Here is an 18,995-nt window from a genome sequence, read left to right as displayed (position 1 = left end):
CCCAGGAAACAGTGGATGCATGATTTTTTTGGTGCAGGCTGTAGCCATGGACATGTTATGTGAACTGATGGTGAATTTGGGGTGACCCAATGTAAAAATCCTGAGGATCCATGGGCTTTTACCTTCCCAGGCAGCCTCTGCTAGTGTCCCTTATCTCTCTCCTGATCCCACCGATCAGCTGCTTCCTTTCAACACTCCCTTCCCTCTTGTTTGCCTTACTGTCTTTTCCTTAGCTGGAGCAGTTTTTTGCTCCTCCTTTTCTTCTAACTTCTCTCCTCATTAATTTAGTCTTCCTGTTTCCCCCCTTTGCAAGTTTGCTGTCTTTACCTCCCCCCTCCCAGGCAGCCTCCTTTATCTCTAGCGTCCCTTATCTCCCTCCCCGATCGCTTGCTGATTAGCAGCTTTGTTTCCACACCCACTTCCCTCTTTTTTATTATTAAAAAATGCATGATCTGCTTTTTGCCCCTGGCAAGTCGGCTCCAGGGACCACACATTTGCTCCATAAGATGCACAGACATTTCCCCTCACTTTTTAGAAAGAAAAAAGTGTGTCGTATGGAGCGAAAAATACGGTACTTCTGCATTGTCAGCCTGCAGGATTCCCCACCCCCATTTCTGGCATTGTTCCCCTGACCCCCCAAAATGGCTGGGTCCAAATGCCACAGAATGCACAGCTAACCCAAACCTATCTTTCATTGCTGGGATGATTCAGCACTAGCCCAGGCCAGCTTCCAACTTCAGATCACATTAGTGCAGGACGCAATTCAAGCAAAGTTAAGCACCTTTAAATCCTTTTATTTCAGTGGGGAGAACTAAGCACATTTTGGCTGCGTTGTGCCATACAGGAATACCTAAAAACCCCCAGTGTGGAGTAGGAATACTAGATTTCCCCCCTGCTTTTCCATTTTGTACACAAGAGCACACGAATTGTGTTGTAAAAAAAGATTACCTCTTTGCAGTTTGCAAGGTGAATGGCAGCCCTAGTTGTAAGCAAGAGTGACTGATGCATTGAAAATAAAGGAAAAGCTAATAAATATTGCAGTCTCTGGTGTGCAGCGTGGAAGCATAGGAAGGTGAAAAATAGGTCTGGCAGATAAATCAGGGTGTGTTTAACATGGGAATTCCTTTCCCAACTACCTCTTTGCTGCTTGGCTGGGGATACTGTAGACCTGTCACCATAAATATTAGAATGTTGGAGGATTTGCCTAGCCACCGGAAGTATCTAGGTGAACATAATCTTTTGAGCCAGTTGATTTAGAGATGTGTTACATCACTCCCTAGGAATTTGATTGCTCATGGATACGGTGGATTTCTAACTGTCACACTGGCACAAATGGTAATGCATTTTGCAACCTCCCCTGTCATTTGCCGGTAGGAGACTTGGATTGCAGAAGGTGACCTAAATCTTTCATGTGGCAGATGCTCCTGCTTGAGAAACATATGCATCTTTATCTTTACACAGTAAATTTAATGAAGAAGCTGGCTGTAAGAACAGTTTTGATAACAGGAGCATTCTTTATTTAATGGTGTGCCAGGATCTCTGCGATGCTGACTGACTGAAGAATCATTCCTAAAGCACTTTCAGACAGGTGTCCTTTTTTTCTTCTTCTTCTTCCAAATATCAAATAAAAAGGTCACAGTTGTCTTGAAGGACGCGGAGCATGTCCGTGGTTAAAGGAAAAGCCAACAGTGCCTGGCTTAGAATTTACTACGAGGATTTGCCTAACCACTGGAGCATCTGGGGAGATTAGCCACGCAGTACTAACTCCCTGATCTTTACTGCTGCAGGGGGTTAGGATAGGAAAGGCCCCTGCTGTATTTAGCTGGGCAGGATGCTACCACCAGTGCAATCCCCATGCTGGATCCAAACACAGCTATTTTTACCTGGTATCGGGAAAGCAATATCTATCTATCATCTATCTATCTATCTATCTATCTATCTATCTATCTCTAATCCACAATGAAGGAAGTCCAGGAAAGAAGTCTCCCTTGAATGATCGCTTGCATTCACCATAGGCAAAATGTAAGCAAATGACAATAACATGGGTAATAACATTATAAATGCATTTATAAATTATAAATGCATGGTAATAACATTATAAATGCATTTATAATTAAGATGTGTGTGTGTACGCACACACACACACTTAATAAATGAGTCTGAAAGCTCACTGGGGCAACCTAAATATTTCACAGGCAAGGAAATACCTATTTATTTTTAATCTTTATCCATAGCTCAGTTGGTAGAGCATGAGACTCTTAATCTCAGGTTCATGGGTTGGAGCCCCACGTTGGGCGAAAGATTCCAACATTGCAGGGAGTTGGACTAGATGATTCTCAAAATCCCTTCCAACTCTACAATTCTATGATTCTATAACAGTTTCCAGTAAAGGAACATTTGGGACACAATGCAAGGCGAAGCTGGGTTGATGTTCTATTTGCTCAGGCCCCACTGAAACATGAGCTCTGCAACAAAGATTTATTCAGGATTGTCATTCTTTGTTTTATGCTTGAGAAATCTAGCTTGCCACACAAGTAGTTTAGCCTGATGGTTCTGACTGCAGTCCGCTCCAGAAATTCCCATTTGTTGAAATAAAGAATCCTTATATGTTCCAAGGATGTTTTGATGCTAGCACATATTTTCTGGACGGATTTTGCAGATCATCACCAAGTGAATAGGAAAAAGCTGTTCAGATTTCCATAATTTCAGAATACATGACTCTTTGCAGTTGACTGGACCCCGTTCACAGTTTTAAAAAGATTTATCTGCACTATTCATTATTTACCCTTTATGTATTATTAATCACTTGCCATTCATTACAATTTGTTTATCAATAATGCATGAGGGTGAGTTGAGTTTTTTTCATTTTTAAAAAGGGAAATTCGCTGCCTCATTGGCTATGGTTGAAAACTGCAATTTTCTATCTCCAGAAATCATTGTTTTGGCTTAGCTCACTGAAACCATATTCTCTGAATGGTATTTTTCTCATGCCAAGTGCCTGCCGAACCTGCAAAAGGGTTGCAGCTGCCTTAGTTGGCAAACGAACAAGCAAAAACAAAAAATTTGGTAGCAAGAGTTGATTGTGCAGTACTTGACCAAAGAATTGCCTCGTTAATTCAAATACAGGAAGGGCTCCCTCCCTTGCTTGCCCATTTTCTGTCAATAGTGCCCAGTTCATTCTGTTTCCAAGCGCCAACTGAACCACAAATCGTTTCCTCAGTTTTCTGCTTCTCAGGCCATTGCCTATGTCATCCCACATCCTTTGGTCACCTTTCTGCTGACTGGAATCCCTAGTCCATTTTTAATTTAAGTGCTGTGAAGTTTCTTCAGAGCCGCTTCTTTGCTAGCTCCCTCTTGCCTCAGTTTCCTGCCTCCCCAGCTCTTTTCCTCAAGACTCATTATCCGCCTATACTTCCTTCGGGTTCATCATTCTCAGCCATGCCCCAGTCCACTGCCTACTACTACATTGTCCTCCCTCAGTCTCCATGCTTTCCAGTTTAGCACAGGGCTGTGACATGTGGCAAAATGTTAGGTTCCCCTCCTCTTCCATCACTGATCCAAATTAGGATCACCAACACTTGGTTTATGTAGAGAAAAATGAGACTGGTCATGCAACTCCCATGTTATGTGCAATGCAGCTTTAAATTCTGAGCCATTGTATCAGCTCAGTATCAGTGTAGGAGATTTCACCTTCAAAAGCACAATTCAATATAGATTCTCCTTTGCTCTGAGAGTATATTCCAGGAACAATGTAGGGATCACACAGGCTCATAGGTTATGCTAAATAAGCTTTCCCATTGCCAAAGGAAGTCAAATGTGGGGCTTTCTGTGTCATATGCTGGCCTACTTTCTGCACAAAACCTTCAGTCCAAACCTGAAGAATATACATATACAAAAGAGTTTCAGTTAGATTTTTTTATCTTCATGACCTTCAAATAAAAAAGTACTGGAGCACAATGCAGCCAAAATAGGTTTTTTTATATTTAAAAAAAGTCCACTGACTTGAGTAGAAAATATTTAAATGCATGCTTAACTCGCCCATTTTAATCATTGGGACTTTAAAGTGACTGACTGCGCACCAACAATCTGAAGATGTATTGTGCTTGCTTCGGCAGCACATATACTACTACTGAAGATGTATTTGATTTTCAGGCAGACAGGAGAGCTAGAACCTCTCCAAACTAGTGTTACTTTGTGGGTGTATTCTGCAACATGTCATCAGTGCAGTAGTGGTGGATTTATATTGGACCGTACAAACATCATTCCACTTTATGAGTTGTTCTGTGATGCTGCCCCAATTGCCATTTTGAGCAGTACACTTGCATTATAGTGCAACAGAAGTGGGGTTCCTTCCCTCCTCCACTCGAACACTTGCGTCATGAAAAGTTACAAGATTTCAGCAGAAAGCTCCAAGTCATGGGTAGGCAAACTAAGGCCTGGGGGCCGGATCCAGCCCAATCGCTTTCTAAATCCGACCCACGGATGGTCCGGGAATCAGCGTGTTTTTACATGAGTAGAATGTGTCCTTTTATTTAAAATGCATCTCTGAGTTATTTACGGAGCATAGGAATTTGTTCATTTATTTCCCCCCCAAAATATAGTTCGGCCCCCCACAAGGTCTGAGGGACAGTGGATTGGTCCCCTGCTGGAAAAGTTTGCTGACCCCTGCTCCAAGTCATGCATCTACTGTAAACAAAGCAGTATGTCCACTCCAAAACCTTTGCAGTACAAACAGTATTCAAAGTGGAAACAAATATAATGGTTCTGATACCATCATGAGCACAAATAATTTTGAATGCACAATAAAAATGACAGTTGGAGGCGCCGTTATTTACAGGGCTTAGCACTGTGACAATGATATTCTCTGGAGCTTTGGAAAGCTCTTGTGGCACCCAATTAGATGTGAGTAATGTATGGCAGGGTTGCCATATTTCATAAAGTGAAAATCCAGACACAAAAGTTGTTGAGCTTCTTTTGCAAAATCTCCAAAATAAATGAAGTTTTTAAGCTATTTTTTTTACAAAATTTGCCAAAAACCCCCACCCCTCAACACTTCCGCTATGCCCAGGTTTTCCCGTACATTTTAACCAATTTTCAAAAGTTGCGCTGAGACGCTGTTTTCGATCGACAGATCCCAGGTACATCCGAGAAATTCCAGATGTATGGCAGCCCTAATGTATGGGCTACTGCTGAAAGCAAACAGATTTATATTTCCTCCACTTCTATCCTTCATAACATCTGGCCAGCTAAAGTATCCGAGATGACAACATGGTGCTGCTGTGAGTTTCCCCAACCTCAACCCCATTCCTATTCCACGTCAGCCATTTGCAGGCCAAGGAAACTCAAAAAGCACTCGCATCCTGCCATACATTTAAGATCACTAGCACAGAGGGGCAGAAAGAGAGAGGAGACTCTCCTCTCAACGGCAGCCACACACTACACATACAAACTAATTTTACCTTTATAAAGTAGGTAAACTGGCTATTTTCCAATGAACCTGAAACATTAATGGAACTTACTTCTACCTAATCATATGTATGATTTCAAATCACATCTTTCCCTTATAAAGTGTACCTGAAAATATGTAAATTGTGAATGGTAGAGGTCTGGATAAATATGAAGAGTAGTTCCAATAACCAGCAGTAGCTCAAATTTGTGCAGAGATGAACTGATGTAGCCAGTAAATCCCAGGCACCAGATCTTCAGAAGAGCTTCCAGATCAAACAGGACCGTAAATGCAACCTGGGGGAACATATAAGAAGGTGGTGAAGTCTTCGGGTCAGGCATTCAGAGATCTCCCAGAAATGCTTCTTCTATTTCCCTGGGGCAAGTTCAGAGCGATCAGATGGGTAAATCGTGTCCTCATCACCGAGGGCACGTGTTGCGGTGAGATCACTAAGATTGACCTCACTTGTTTGTGTGGGTGGGATCATTGGATAGCCACAACAACCCGATTGGGTCCCTCGGTTGCTGGGGCAATTCTGGCTAATGGGGTTGATAGAATTTGCAGCCGAGGGACCATGTTGCATCAAGCTTCCTCTTAGCACCTTGTGTATCAGATCACCCTCTCAGCCTCCCTATATTTAGGGTCTTGCTTTGACCTTGCTATGCCGTCGTGGGTCGTCTGCTGTTGGGGCAGGGGCCCGGTAGGAATTTTCCCATTTGGCTGATTGGCTGGTGCCACTTGGGCTTCGCCTGCCGTGTAGCAAATCGTTAGTTAGGTTCAAGCATTGGTTCAAGGTGTGGGGGAGGGAAGGTTGTCACACCTGCCCCTCCCAATGTGCAATAGGGTATTCCGTTAAAGGAACCCAGGTGCTCGCCATGCTTTTGTCCGATCCCCTTCTAGGGGTTAGGGCCACAACAGAGCGCCTGGGAGCATTTTGGGGTGAGGTTGCGTCTGTGGTAGGACCAATGCTCCCCCAGTCTATTTACCCTTGCTGACTTCTGCCAGTGTCTGGTTGTCAGTGCTGCCCTGCCGGAGGTGTCGGTGCAGCTAGTCGAACCAATGCCTAAGCAAACCAACTCACATTCTGTAATCAATAAAGTTGTGGCAAAAATTATGCCAATAACCTTAAACTAATATTGGTGTCAACTGTGTCTTTCTTTGGGAGATCTTGGTGTCTTCATACCCAAAACATTTTAAAGAAAATTTAGCTCCTTAGAAAGCTTTTGAAATATGTTTTTGCTTATTACAGCTACCTTTGTTGTGGGGTTTTGTTTTGTGTTTCATTTATACGGCCTTTGCTCTCCTATCAAATCTTGTTATCCTGTCAATATTTAAAGTAAACAAAGGTGTTTTTTTTTATACAGACCTTTATCTCAAGTAATTCGATTCATATTTCTGCCCGGTATCTGTCACGCTTCACGCAAAAATACAGGTATACATGGGTGATTTCACACATCAAAGTTTACACAAACTACTAAGGGTTTCTTGTCCTACTGCAGTGTGAGAATGTATGTATGAGAAACATACTGTGACACACCAGCAAGGGAACATCTAGGTGATTTCCTCCAACTAGATATAAGAGCCTGTTTACAACCACCACTTCATTTTTGTCATGGTTTTACTGATCTCTCTCCTCTACCTTTTCCCTCTTTGTATTTTTAGTTTGTAAGCTGCTTTTGGATACAATATTTGTATTTGAAAAGCAGGATAAAAACATGACAAGCAAAACAATTTGTGCAAAGCAATCACTTGAAATATGAACACTATACATAAAATATATATCCATGTAAAACAAAAAGCCAAAGAAACGTGGACATTTTTGTCAACCCCCTCCTCCCACATAAGCCCTCCAAATGTTACCTATCATGGTGAAAGTGTGTTCTAGAACGATGACACTTTTCCCCGTTCCATTATGAGAATATTAACAATTACAGAGTTAAACCTATTTTAATGTGTTCCAAAATTGTGTGGGCTGGATGATTTGCATTGTATATGCTTGTCAAAGGAGCTCAAAACCACTAAAGGTTTGCATAACATTTTGTTAAATTTAAAAACACCTGACTTTTTTTATATATATAAAAAAGACTAGAGATAGGAGTATCGTTATTTACAAGAGAAGACTCTGAATCCAAGTTGGCACCCCTGGTGAGTGTTTCAGTAGTTCTTGTTAGCCATGTAATAAAGGAGACCTTGACACAGCAGAGAGTGGTGAAGTGGTAACTCGAACAATTGCAGTTCAGCATGCTGTCACCTCTTTTTGTGCCAGAATAGCTATGCCTCTCAGGAACTATAAAAGGTGGGGAGGGGATTGTGAAAGCGGAGTGTGTGGGATGTCACCCAGAAGCACATTTTCCACCCAGCCTACAAGAACGCTCTAGGAGACAATCACCCTATGCACTCCAAATTGTTCATGTTTGAGCAGGGTAGTGTTTGATGTGCCATTTTCTTTTTCTGTTTGAAAAATGGCAGTGCGTAAGACTCTGTACTGTAACATATATATTATTATCGCTACCGCTCTTTTTAATGCTGTGTCCCACAAAGCAAACTGGGAGTACCTGGAACAAAGCAGTGGCCTCTGTATTCTCTGGGAGCTTGCTAGGAATGCAGTTATGCAAAGTGCACTGAAACGGGCAATTAAAAAAGCAAAACAAAACATGGTCTGACGAAGGCGTATAGTCAGGACCCATGGAATACCAAGGGTGTCAACAGGAGCGTTTGTGTGAATGAGAGGGAAGGGTAGCAGTAGAATTGGTCCGCTAGCAACTAGTAAATTATCATATTCTGCAAATGAGCGTTTGGATCGGGACAATGTGCAACAATGAGGATTTCTCTGGTGTGTTACTTGCTGTCGTTCCCGCTTACAACGAAAGTACTGTGTGTACTGACTGCAAAGATGCTCCAAAAACAGAACCTATTTTCCATCCTTGACACGAGAGTCCACATACATACATCCTCACTGTCGTAATGAAAGGCATTTGACTAGTAATTAAATAACTACGAGTGGTCCGTCTTCTTCTGGGATAAGGGGAAAATACCACATATGCAGAAAGTACCTAGGCTGTGCATTTATGTCATAAGAACATGAAAGATCTGTTAAATATTGCTACTGACTTAGGTGATATTAGTGCAGGGGAATTACATAGGCCACGATTAAGGAATAAGTGAAGTACATTTTGAAGCAATAAATATTTTCCCGCACAAAAGAGATTTCCTGAAATTAGCTTAATTTTGTTTGTGGTGTGACATTATTAATTTTTTTTTCCTTTTAAGAAAAGAACCAAGGTATGATTTTACCCAACCCCTACGTTTACTATACTCCTGTTATGAAAAAATAAAATAAAATAAGGCTATGGCCTGCTGATGGTACCCTCCTGTCTGAGCTCATTATTACTGTGATTTTGTGTGAGGAAATGTTCTTTCAGAAAAGTGCAGGGCAAACTTGTCAGAAAGAAAAAAAAAAAGAAAAGAACAAATCGGTAAAGGATTCTGTAATGGTTCTAGGGGTTGCTCATGCGTAAGCCGGTGCAAACACCTGGCTGGGTTGCCTGAGTGAACCTTTTCTGTCCAGACAGCCACTCACCCGTGGCTGTCTCAATCGCTGGCAGAATCCGTCAGTGGGCGTTCCTTAAACTTCTTCCAGCAAAGAAGCTCTTTGATGCCTAGTCTCCTCCTACTCTCTCTGCGCGAAAGCCTTCTGCGCAAGGAGGGCGTAGGCAGCAGAGGACCCCTACTCTCCCCGCTGGTCTCCAGCAAGGAGTCATGGGACCGCCTCACCGCTTCCCCCATCTGCCCCCCTTCTCCACTGGTGCTACGCTGATTCTCTTCCCCAGAAGATGGGCTGCCTCTCCCAATCCCGGGACGCTCTCTGGAATCCCTCTGGATTTTGCTCTCTCCCTCCAGCACTGATGCCAGTTCCCTGACAGATTCTAACTGCGCTTTAAGAGTAATAATAATAATACAAAATGGCACACTTTCAAAATTGGTTGACATTCGCCTGGGCTCACTTTCCTTTTTTATTATTGAGGAAAATCTGTGGCAATTTCAAGGCACTCACCTCTGCAAGGTAGAATTCATCGTATTGGCTCTTAAAAGTCTCTCCCTTGTAATAATTGCTAGCTGCAACAATGACATCTACTGCCACCATGCTCAGGATAAACATATGGAAAACTGAGGACCTCATCATTCTCTGTAGAAAAACAAAGCAAAAAAACCATGTGGATTCTCTCCTTTAGAAAAATAAAAACTTTTTAATCACATGCAAAAATTATGATTATCCACACTGACAGATACAGAAACTAGGAGTACTGAACCTAGAAATCACCATGAAATTTCTTTAACTATAACCTCCAGGGTGCCACAGGTCCAAGGCACATCACATGCTCCTCATGCAGAATGTCCTAGGTTCAGTCTCTGGCATCTCCAGAATGATCAAGGGGATGGAGCAACTCCCACATTAAATACGATTCTTGCAATGCATTAAACGTAGGGCTTCTTCTGAAGGTGGTTTGGGAACTTCAGCTAGCGCGGAATTCAATGGCCAGGTTGCTCCCTGGGGCAAGGTGGTTTGAGCATCTCTCCATTGTTGGGAAACTGTGTACGTGCAGCTACTCACACAGAGTCAATTAAGCTTTGGCAGACAGCCAGAAGGCAATCTGAAGGAGTAAGTCTGCCTGGAGATAACAGAGACATGGAGACCGCTCCCTGATTGGTCAAGCTCTCTCAAGGGAGTGATAATTAATGGCCTACTAACTGTTAGTTCAGAGTTTGTGAGTTCAGTAGTTCTGTGTCAGTGTAGCAGTTGTGAGTCGTGTCAGAGAGAGCTAGCAAAAGGTCCGTGATCTGTTCCTGTAAATAGTCCACTGTATATAACACCTAACTACAAGTTCCTGGTTCCTGCTTCGTCTATCCTGTCTGCAGCCAAGTTGCCAATTGCTTCCGTGGATTCTGCGTGTACTCTGCTAGGTCTGGCTAAGGTCCTGCAACTAGTCAGAAAGTTGCCAAAAAGGTTTTGCCAATATGAACCTTCCCACACCCCAAGTTCATCCTCCGAGGCCCTTCTTCGAATGCCTCCTCCATGAGAGGTCCAGAGGGTAGCAACACAAGAAATGGCCTTTTCCGCAGTGGCCTCCGGGATTGTGGAATGGTCTCCCTGGCGAGGTTTGCCTGGAGCCTTCATTATACACCCTTATGCGTCAGGCAAAATCATTCCTCTTTAACCAGACCTTTGGATGATTGACATCTGATGCCCTTTTAAAATGTGTTGGGGAGGGGGGTGGGGTTATTGGGTTGTTCTTGTTTTTATTTTTATTATGCATTTTGTATCTTTATATTGTAATTCACTCCAGATTACAGAACAGATATTTTTAGGAGTAGCCATAAATCTCAGTCAAATGCATGTTGGGTACACACTTTGATTACAGTCTAGTCTAGCACTGTAGCCAAATTGGATTGGCTACATCGCACTGATAATGTTTTGCTCACTACATCATCCCTGGCTGGAATCATGCTGTAAGGAAAATGAAAACAACCCTGGAGAAGCAGCAGACAGGAAAACCTAGCTGGCTGTGAACAGACATTAAAAACATTGGAGAAATACATTTTGTTTCCACCTCTCCCCCTACCCCCTGCTTCGCCACGAACAATTCCCATGGGGGAAAAGAAATCAGCATATTTATTTGAATTCTGGCCCAGCCACATGCAGTATTCTAAGGCTTACATTTGTTCCATTTTGAACTTTTTATACTATACAATTTTTAAATGCATTCATCGGTTGGGGAAAAAAGTCACTCATTTCGAAACCCCTGAGCCAATTTTGCTCTCACATCAGTACTATGCCACCCAAGTGGAATGTGTGAACAGAGTTTGTTCTTTGGACAGAATGGAATCAAACAATATTTTGAACAGTTGTCTGATCAGCTGTGTGCCACTTGGATTTCAGAGCTTATCATGCACGCACTGGGGGAAGCTATTGTAAAAACTTGAGAAAAGAGGTGTTTTGCCAGGTGTTGTTCATTCTGAAATTACTGAATTTTTCTAGTGCTTCAAAGAGCCTCTTAAACAATATGGGGAGGAGATGAAAGCAATGCTCTGGTGTAAGTGCCAGGAATCTGTATGATAGGAAAAAAAAACTGTACAGTATCAATACTGAACCACAGATTACCTTCCCTGAGCCCTCATCCACGTAAATAAGGTTATAATTAGAGGCTCACATATTTGTATAGTGTCAGTGCAATGGACGGAGACTTACTCTGAAAGAACAGCACAAACCATGTCTACTCAGAAGTAAGTTCTGTTGAATTCAATGGGGAGTGCTCTGAGATAAGCAGAGTTAGAATTGTAGCCTGAAGTATCAAATAACAAGTTTTCTGATACTATGGCATGTCATTTATTAATGCGAAAAGCAGGGTGACATTGTTCCCTGTCTGGAGGACATGCGGCAGATGATTAAATGTGCAATATCCCCAAAAGTATATGTCAACCTGTAATAAGCCACTTTTAATAATCCGAATGCTTTGAGAAATAAATAAGGGCATCTACAATGTGACCAAACTAGAAATTCATAGAAGGGGAGACAGTCTGCCAAAGGTTTGTTTAATTTAGGCAGGGACTGCAACTGAAATAGGGCATGAATATTTGGAGACCCATGACCTCAATTTTAAGCACAGCTAGAAGTTGGTGAGGAAGTTGGATCAAAACCCTGTCCCCGAGTGCTCCATCTTCTATGGAGCAAATGAAAACCGCCCCAGGGAAATAAAGCTTGAATCGGCTTAAAACAGCTGGAGTAAAACAGATCCACTATAATCCAGGATGTCATGTAGATTCTGGGAATATTAGGTGGGTTTCATTTCATTTCATTTTAATTTTATTTTGTTTTGAGCATTTGTACTCCACTCTTCAGCCACAGCAGCTTTCATAGAACCAAAACAAGACAGACCCTACCCACAAGTTGACAATCTAAAAGAACCCCATGAATCTAAAATACAACAGAACATTCTGTGAGTGGGTGAGTCTTCTTACTAAAATTATTTAGAAATCTTGAGAATTGACATTTTCCACTTTTTAAACATGCTTGGAGTAATATGGGTCAGAACCCAAATCAAAGCACGATGCTTCTAATCATGGAGTTCCATGTGGTTCGTCATCTACTACCTTCTAAATTGCTCAGTCTCCTTCCAGCTTTCGGAAGGGGTAGAACAATATCTTCAACAGTTCCTTCCAGGTCTGTATTAACAAGGCATTTACATCACTGCCTTAGTCTACCTTGAAGAATGGTACCATTTACTTAGGCTTCCAAAATCTGCGTCATCATTATGTCTCCCCCCCCCCCCATTTTGTCTTGAAACAAGACCAGCTTATTACACCCTCTGTGTGTTTTTTAATCTATGCTCAGGACATCAAATTGTGTCTAAAAGTCTATAAACTCTTTATGCCTTACCCTCTGTGTTCTATTTCTTATATTGCATCGCATATTTTCTTTTGACATTTGTTTTCAAACAGATTTTGATACACATTGATATTTCTAATACATATAGCAGGTCTGGGTGAGCAATTATTAGAAAGATGAAGATGAAGATTTGTCTCTTGTTTAGTGTTAACAAGACATATTTGCAATGTGAATTCTTGCTTTCCTGCCTTCCGTGATTTGATTGCATCCATCAATAATTTGTTCATGGATATATGAATTTCTATATCTTTCCCACAATGCCATTATCTGTGGGTGGCATCCAATAATTTCCACCCAACTGTGCAAAACACTTGCCCAACAGGACTTCCCTTTCCTCCCCTCCTCTTTGAAGGTTCCCAAAATCTGCTCCAAAGGATCTCTCAACCCTTTAGAACAGATCTGGGGGCAGAACAGGGGTGAGGAGAGGAAGGGTAAGTCTCCTTGTGCAAATGGAAGTACCGGTACATTCATATGCCACCGGATATTAGGTAAAGGTAAAGGGACCCCTGACCATTAGGTCCAGTCATGACTGACTTTGGGGTTGCAGCGCTCATCTCGCTTTATTGGCCGAGGGAGCCGTCGTACAGCTTCCGGGTCATGTGGCCAGCATGACTAAGCCGCTTCTGGTGAACCAGAGCAGCACACAGAAACGCCGTTTACCTTCCCGCTGGAGCGGTACCTATTTATCTACTTGCACTTTGACGAGCTTTTGAATTGCTAGGTTGACAGGAGCAGGGACCGAACAACGGGAGCTCACCCCATTGCGGGGATTCAAACCGCCGACCTTCTGATCAGCAAGTCCTAGGCTCTGTGGTTTAACCCACAGCACCACCCTTATTTCCTTGTCACTTTATTTCTGTATTTATCTGCAAATTTCTAAATCAGCCAAATGAAGCACAAAGGAATCTACAAAAGGAAATGCAAAATATTAGTGTCGGCAGTGAGGCTGAGCTTCCTAGGAACTAGTGTGGTTGACACAAGATAGAAGGAATATCAGAAAAAACATCATGGCAGCAAAATAAGAAGAATCACAAAGGCCTTCTTGTAAGAAAATGGAACAAAAACAGCTCAATATTTTGCTGCTATTTATCATGTTTACATGACTCTAGTGATTTTGATGTCTACACCAAAGCGGGGAGTATTTTTCTAAGGCTTGCCACTCTGGCTTTGAGTACAATGCACACATGGTGCTTGCTCGGCTCGTGCACTACTGGTGCTTTTAGCAAGAAATGCAGAACTTTATTGTGACATTTCCTTAAAGATGAAAAGACATTTTTCTCCTTCACAAGTTGCAATTTAAAATTGTGCAGGAAGTGGTTGCTTTTGTTTGTGTGTGTTTTGGTACAAGAACTGACACCCAACTAAGTCTTACTCTAAGCAGACACACTGAAACCAATCAGCATTCATGTACGCAACAACGGCAGCAAGAATTCTTATCGCAAAATATTGGAAGACACAAGATTTACCCACTCTGGAGGAATGGCAGATGAAGCTGATCGATTATATGGGATTGGCAGAAATGACCGGCAGAATCCGAGACCAGGGAAAAGAGTCGGCGGAAGAGGATTGGAGGAAATTTAAAGACTATTTACAGAAATACTGCAAAATTAATGAATGTTAAAATGATGTTGGACTGAAATTAATTGGTTACCAGCTGTAATGTAAAAGCTGAACAATAAGTTAAAATAAGTTATAATAAGTTATAATAAGGATTTGCTGAATTAAGAATCTGAATTGGAATTCAAAAGGGGGAGGTGAGAGGAGGTCCGAGATATAAGGTAATGGAAATAAGAAATGGGAACTATACTTGTTTTGTTTTGTTTGTTTTAATTGTGTATTTTTTTGCTTTTTTTGTCTGTTGCTTTTTCTTTTGTATTAAATTGAAAAACTTTAATAAATATTTTAAAAAAAAGAAAAAAGAAACCAATCAGCAAATCACTCAGGTCAGGGCTGTCCAACTCCCAAGAGACTGCGATCTACTCACAGTATAAAAAAACTGGCAGTGATCTACTGTCACTGGAGCCAAAGTTGTTGAGCTTTTTTCTTTTTGTTGGAGGGTACAAAGATTGATCAGGATCGACCAGATGCATCCTGCCATCGAGCAGTAGGTCGCGATCGATCTGCTGAGCAGGCCTGACTTAGGTCAATTTATTTCAATTGGCCTCCTCTATGTTTGACTGCTGGATATCACTCTATAGCAGATGCATTCAACATGGTACCCTCCAGATCTTGTTGGACTACAACTCTCATCATCTTTTGATGCTAGCATCATCTAGAGAGCACCACATTGGCTATTGCTGCACTGGCTCTCACTAATTCTTCCTTTAAGTCAGAAAGAATTGATTCTTTAAAGCAGAAGGTCTTGATGCAAAATACCAACATTGACTGTGCCTGAGCTGCAAAAAGGTAAGAAAGTGCTCTTTCATTGTCAGCTGCAAAAAGAGAGCGAGAGCGAGAGCACTAGAAACTAATACCTTTTCTTGGTAGGTATTTATAGGTAAATACTCAAAATTGCCCAGATACCAAGATCGCATTTTAAACCAAATGTCAGCTTGTAAACAAGCAAGAAGATCAACGTCACATCATTGTCTCTAGGACAATAAAGTTCCCAGCCTTTCAACAACCATAATTTGGTTCCAAGAAATCTAGAGAGTGACAGGTATATGATAAAGGAAACCTAAAAATACAACAGAGAGTTCACAACAGCAACACATTTAGATGATTATCCATTCAAGCCTTAAGATTGCTGACCAATCGTCACCTGCAGAATACAAACTTTTCTGTACTTTGTCGAAATTACAAAGTAAAACTTGAGTAAGTTAAATTATCGATTGACTGCTTTCCTCTTTTGCTTAGCAACCACATTTAGCACCTCAGAATGAAAATTATTCCTGCACAAAAAGAGTACAAATAATGCAGGTTAAGTACTCTCCTGGTGTGAATGTATGAAAGGTAGGCTTGTTTTCTGGCTTTGTCCAATTCATTGTAGCCATTGTCCCCTATATGGTTTTATCAAGAATGCTTAAATGGCTATCATCAAATAGCATTTGTAATTCTAGTGCACAACTAGGTTTTATCAGGGTCACTGCGCTGAACTGAGCACAGGATGATGAAGAGTCTGAAACATGGGCTATTCTCTACCAGAAGAATTAGACACCATTAGATTCCCATTCTTCTCAACGTGAACAGCAGCTGAGGCTTTGGCAGAATTCCCCACGCTGATGCTCCTTTGATTCCTATATTGTCTGAACCTTGGCATTCACACAAGGAGTGAGCAGACAGGGTGTGTAATATGGAAAGATCTCTGGAAGAACCTCTTTTGCCTCTGTGGGAGGTTCAGGACAGAGGTGGTTTTAGGATGGTGTGCCCACTGGGTGCCAGACAGCAGGGGGCACCAAAACAATGCTGAAGAATGGGGTGTGAGAGGCAGTGGGTGCAAAACTTTAGTGTTTAGAACGTTTTTGCCTTTGTGTCTCAGAAAGCACAGCATACAGAAAGAAGAGCCCCACTGGATTCAGCAGCCTTGCTGGGGACCAGATTGGGCCTCTGGTTTGACAGCTGCCAATCATGTTGCCCTTTTTATAATTATATGTCCGTTTTGGATATCTTCCCTGCTTTATTTTTATTTTTTACGTATTTCATAAAATTTGTATACCGCTTGATTGTAGAAACCCTCAAAAGAGGTTTACAAAAACAATAAAACAGTAAGATTATTGGTAAAAACGACCACAAAATTAAAACCAGCAAAAAAGTAAAAAACACATAAACATTCTAAATATTTGTATATATATCTCTTCCATTGTGCCAGTAAGATCAGAATGTCGGACTTGCGTTCCGTTACTGAGCTGATAAAGCTCATCCGATGATGATTAACGACCTGAGCCTTTGATAAGGCTCCAAGCATGTTCCCCCATTACGCAGAGTATACAGCAGCATGCGGAAGGATGAGACAGTATGAGCTACATGGCTAAAGAGTTTTATTCCGAATAACGCAGACAGAAAAGAAACATCCTCTCTCTGTGAGAGCAGAGAGCAACTGAAACACAAAGGAACAGGAAACCAGAAAACATCACATCCGTCTCCCGTGAGACTTCCAACAGTATGGAAAGTCTGGAATGCAAAACAGAGTCTTGTGACTCCAAGCACTGCATAGTGGCACAAACAGAAACTAACACAGAATAAGTCCTTCAATCTGAAGGTGCTTAGTTAGCATCCAAGCATATGTACCCACTAGAGAACACTGTATAGTTACATTTCTTTTGTACTTTTGCAGAATTTTGTTTTCTTTTGTCCTGGAAATAACGCAAAGGATTTGCAAAACCTGTTTGCCAGAGGCGAAGGTAGAGTAAGTAGACAAACGATGAGAAGCGACTGATCTGTTTTCTTCTTCTCCTTCTTCCCCAAAATGGCTTCAGTGCTCTGACAAAGCTGTCTTCCGTCTCAATGGCCTTGCTGGTGAATCTGGACAAAATGTACACTCTGTCTTGAGAAACATTTCTCAGCTGGTACTTTCCTCAAGCAACTAATATTTCCTAATTTAAATTCCCTTTGAATACTCACACCTGCTCCCATCTCAATATCAGGTGAATCACAATGTTCATAATATAGGAAACACATAATTTATTTACTGCTTCCCTTATTTGTATGTTATCGTTGTAGTCACCCAAGTGAAAAATCTAAATGGTCTCTTACCATCACTACCACTTGGACTGGACCTCATTTTTTAAGGGGCATAGCGGTCCCTACTTTTTGCTGAAGTGGTAAGGCTGTGCCTGGGCTGTGTGGCAAGTAAGAGTCAAGGAGGACATAGGAGGGAAGACGGGAATGCTCACTTCCCCAAACCACAGTTTGGAGGATGGTCATGAAAGCAGCCATAGTATCTGTGACGGAATGGTAACTTTAGAATGCATAAAGCACTCCTGCCACTCCTGTGGAAATGTATTATGGAAATTCAGAGGATCAAAGACTGCATCCCTACCCTACACTCAGCTCTCACCTGTAGTGAGAGAAGCTGTCAGCATGAGAAAGCAGCTGCACCCTGGGAACAGTTTTGACAAATTGGCTAAACCAGATGAAGGTAGTTGATGGGTCTCAAACCCTTGGTGAGTGGGGTGGGCCAATTCCCCACCCATGGTGTAGACAGTGCTGAGCTAGGTGGACCGGGCTAGCTTCCTGTGTTCCTGACTGAACCATCCTGGTTTGGAGGGCTCATTGGGTGGTATTCAACTAAGTTTCACTCAAGAGCGGACCCATCAAAATTAATAGACTTAGCTGACTCATGTTCATTAATTTCAATGTCGCTCCCTCTGAGTAAAAATTAGTTGAAAACCACCCACTCAAGCCAGTTTGCTGTTCAGGCATTTTGGAAACAATGATCTGAATAGACAACACGTGTGAAATGCTTGAGCTCATTGCTGAGTCCAACCCTCTAAACCATGGTTGGGGGGAACTGTAAGAATGCTGCCAGCATCTTCCCCCATAAAAATGAATCTTACATCATATATGCACAGGTGTCAACATAGGTCAACAGTTGGGGACACAAACTTTTGGATAAGCTTTGGGGCCTATGTATAATAATGTTTTATGGAAGGCCTCTAGGCTAATTCATTCATATAGCAGCGCTCCTGAATGTCTTGTACACAAATGTTCTCAGGTTAGAACTTGTACACATTCCTATGGAGGAGAAAGTAACAAGTCAATGTTACCATAAATACAGGCATACCTGTTTAAATATGATCGCTGTGATTCATTCAGGTGAATCTAAAATGTGAATCCAGGTATGTGGAACTACCTATATTATACCATTAATAGATATAACTACCTATTGGGTTGACTTTTTAAATAGACTATTAATGTTGACTAAAAGATATGTAATATTAATATCCATCAAGTTATTGAACAACATGGGAGTATTTTGATTGTTTGAAAACCAATTGCGTGTGTGCAGTGAAAAGAATATTAATGAAGTTACCAAAATTTTGTTACTGTTATCAACTGCAAAGGATTTGAATCAGAAATCCCTCACCTTTTCTTGCTTTGCTTAATTGCTATGCCTTTTTTTTTTTTTTGCAAAGCTTAGGACAAAATTTGCATATAAAAGTAGAG

At 41.6% G+C, this 18,995-nt stretch overlaps 1 protein-coding gene across 9 annotated transcripts in view; it reads right to left on the bottom strand.

Annotated features, from left to right (window-relative positions):
• The window catches only part of NALCN (sodium leak channel, non-selective), a 193,650-nt gene that overhangs the window by 78,696 nt on the left and 95,959 nt on the right, over window positions 1-18,995 (bottom strand). For all 9 annotated transcript variants that reach the window (XM_079972387.1, XM_079972389.1, XM_079972388.1 and 6 more), the window contains 2 exons: window positions 9,501-9,632; window positions 5,575-5,742 (listed from right to left, as the gene is read on the bottom strand). In XM_079972387.1, the coding sequence (XP_079828513.1) occupies window positions 5,575-5,742; window positions 9,501-9,632 (300 nt within the window). The remainder of the gene's footprint in view (window positions 1-5,574; window positions 5,743-9,500; window positions 9,633-18,995) is intronic.

This window comes from Podarcis cretensis (genome assembly GCF_951804945.1).
Source record: "Podarcis cretensis genome assembly, chromosome: 4".
In the NCBI taxonomy this organism is placed as follows: Eukaryota; Metazoa; Chordata; class Lepidosauria; order Squamata; family Lacertidae; genus Podarcis; species Podarcis cretensis.
The sequence above is the reverse complement of the archived record's forward strand: the minus strand, read 5'-3'. Positions and strand labels throughout refer to the sequence as shown.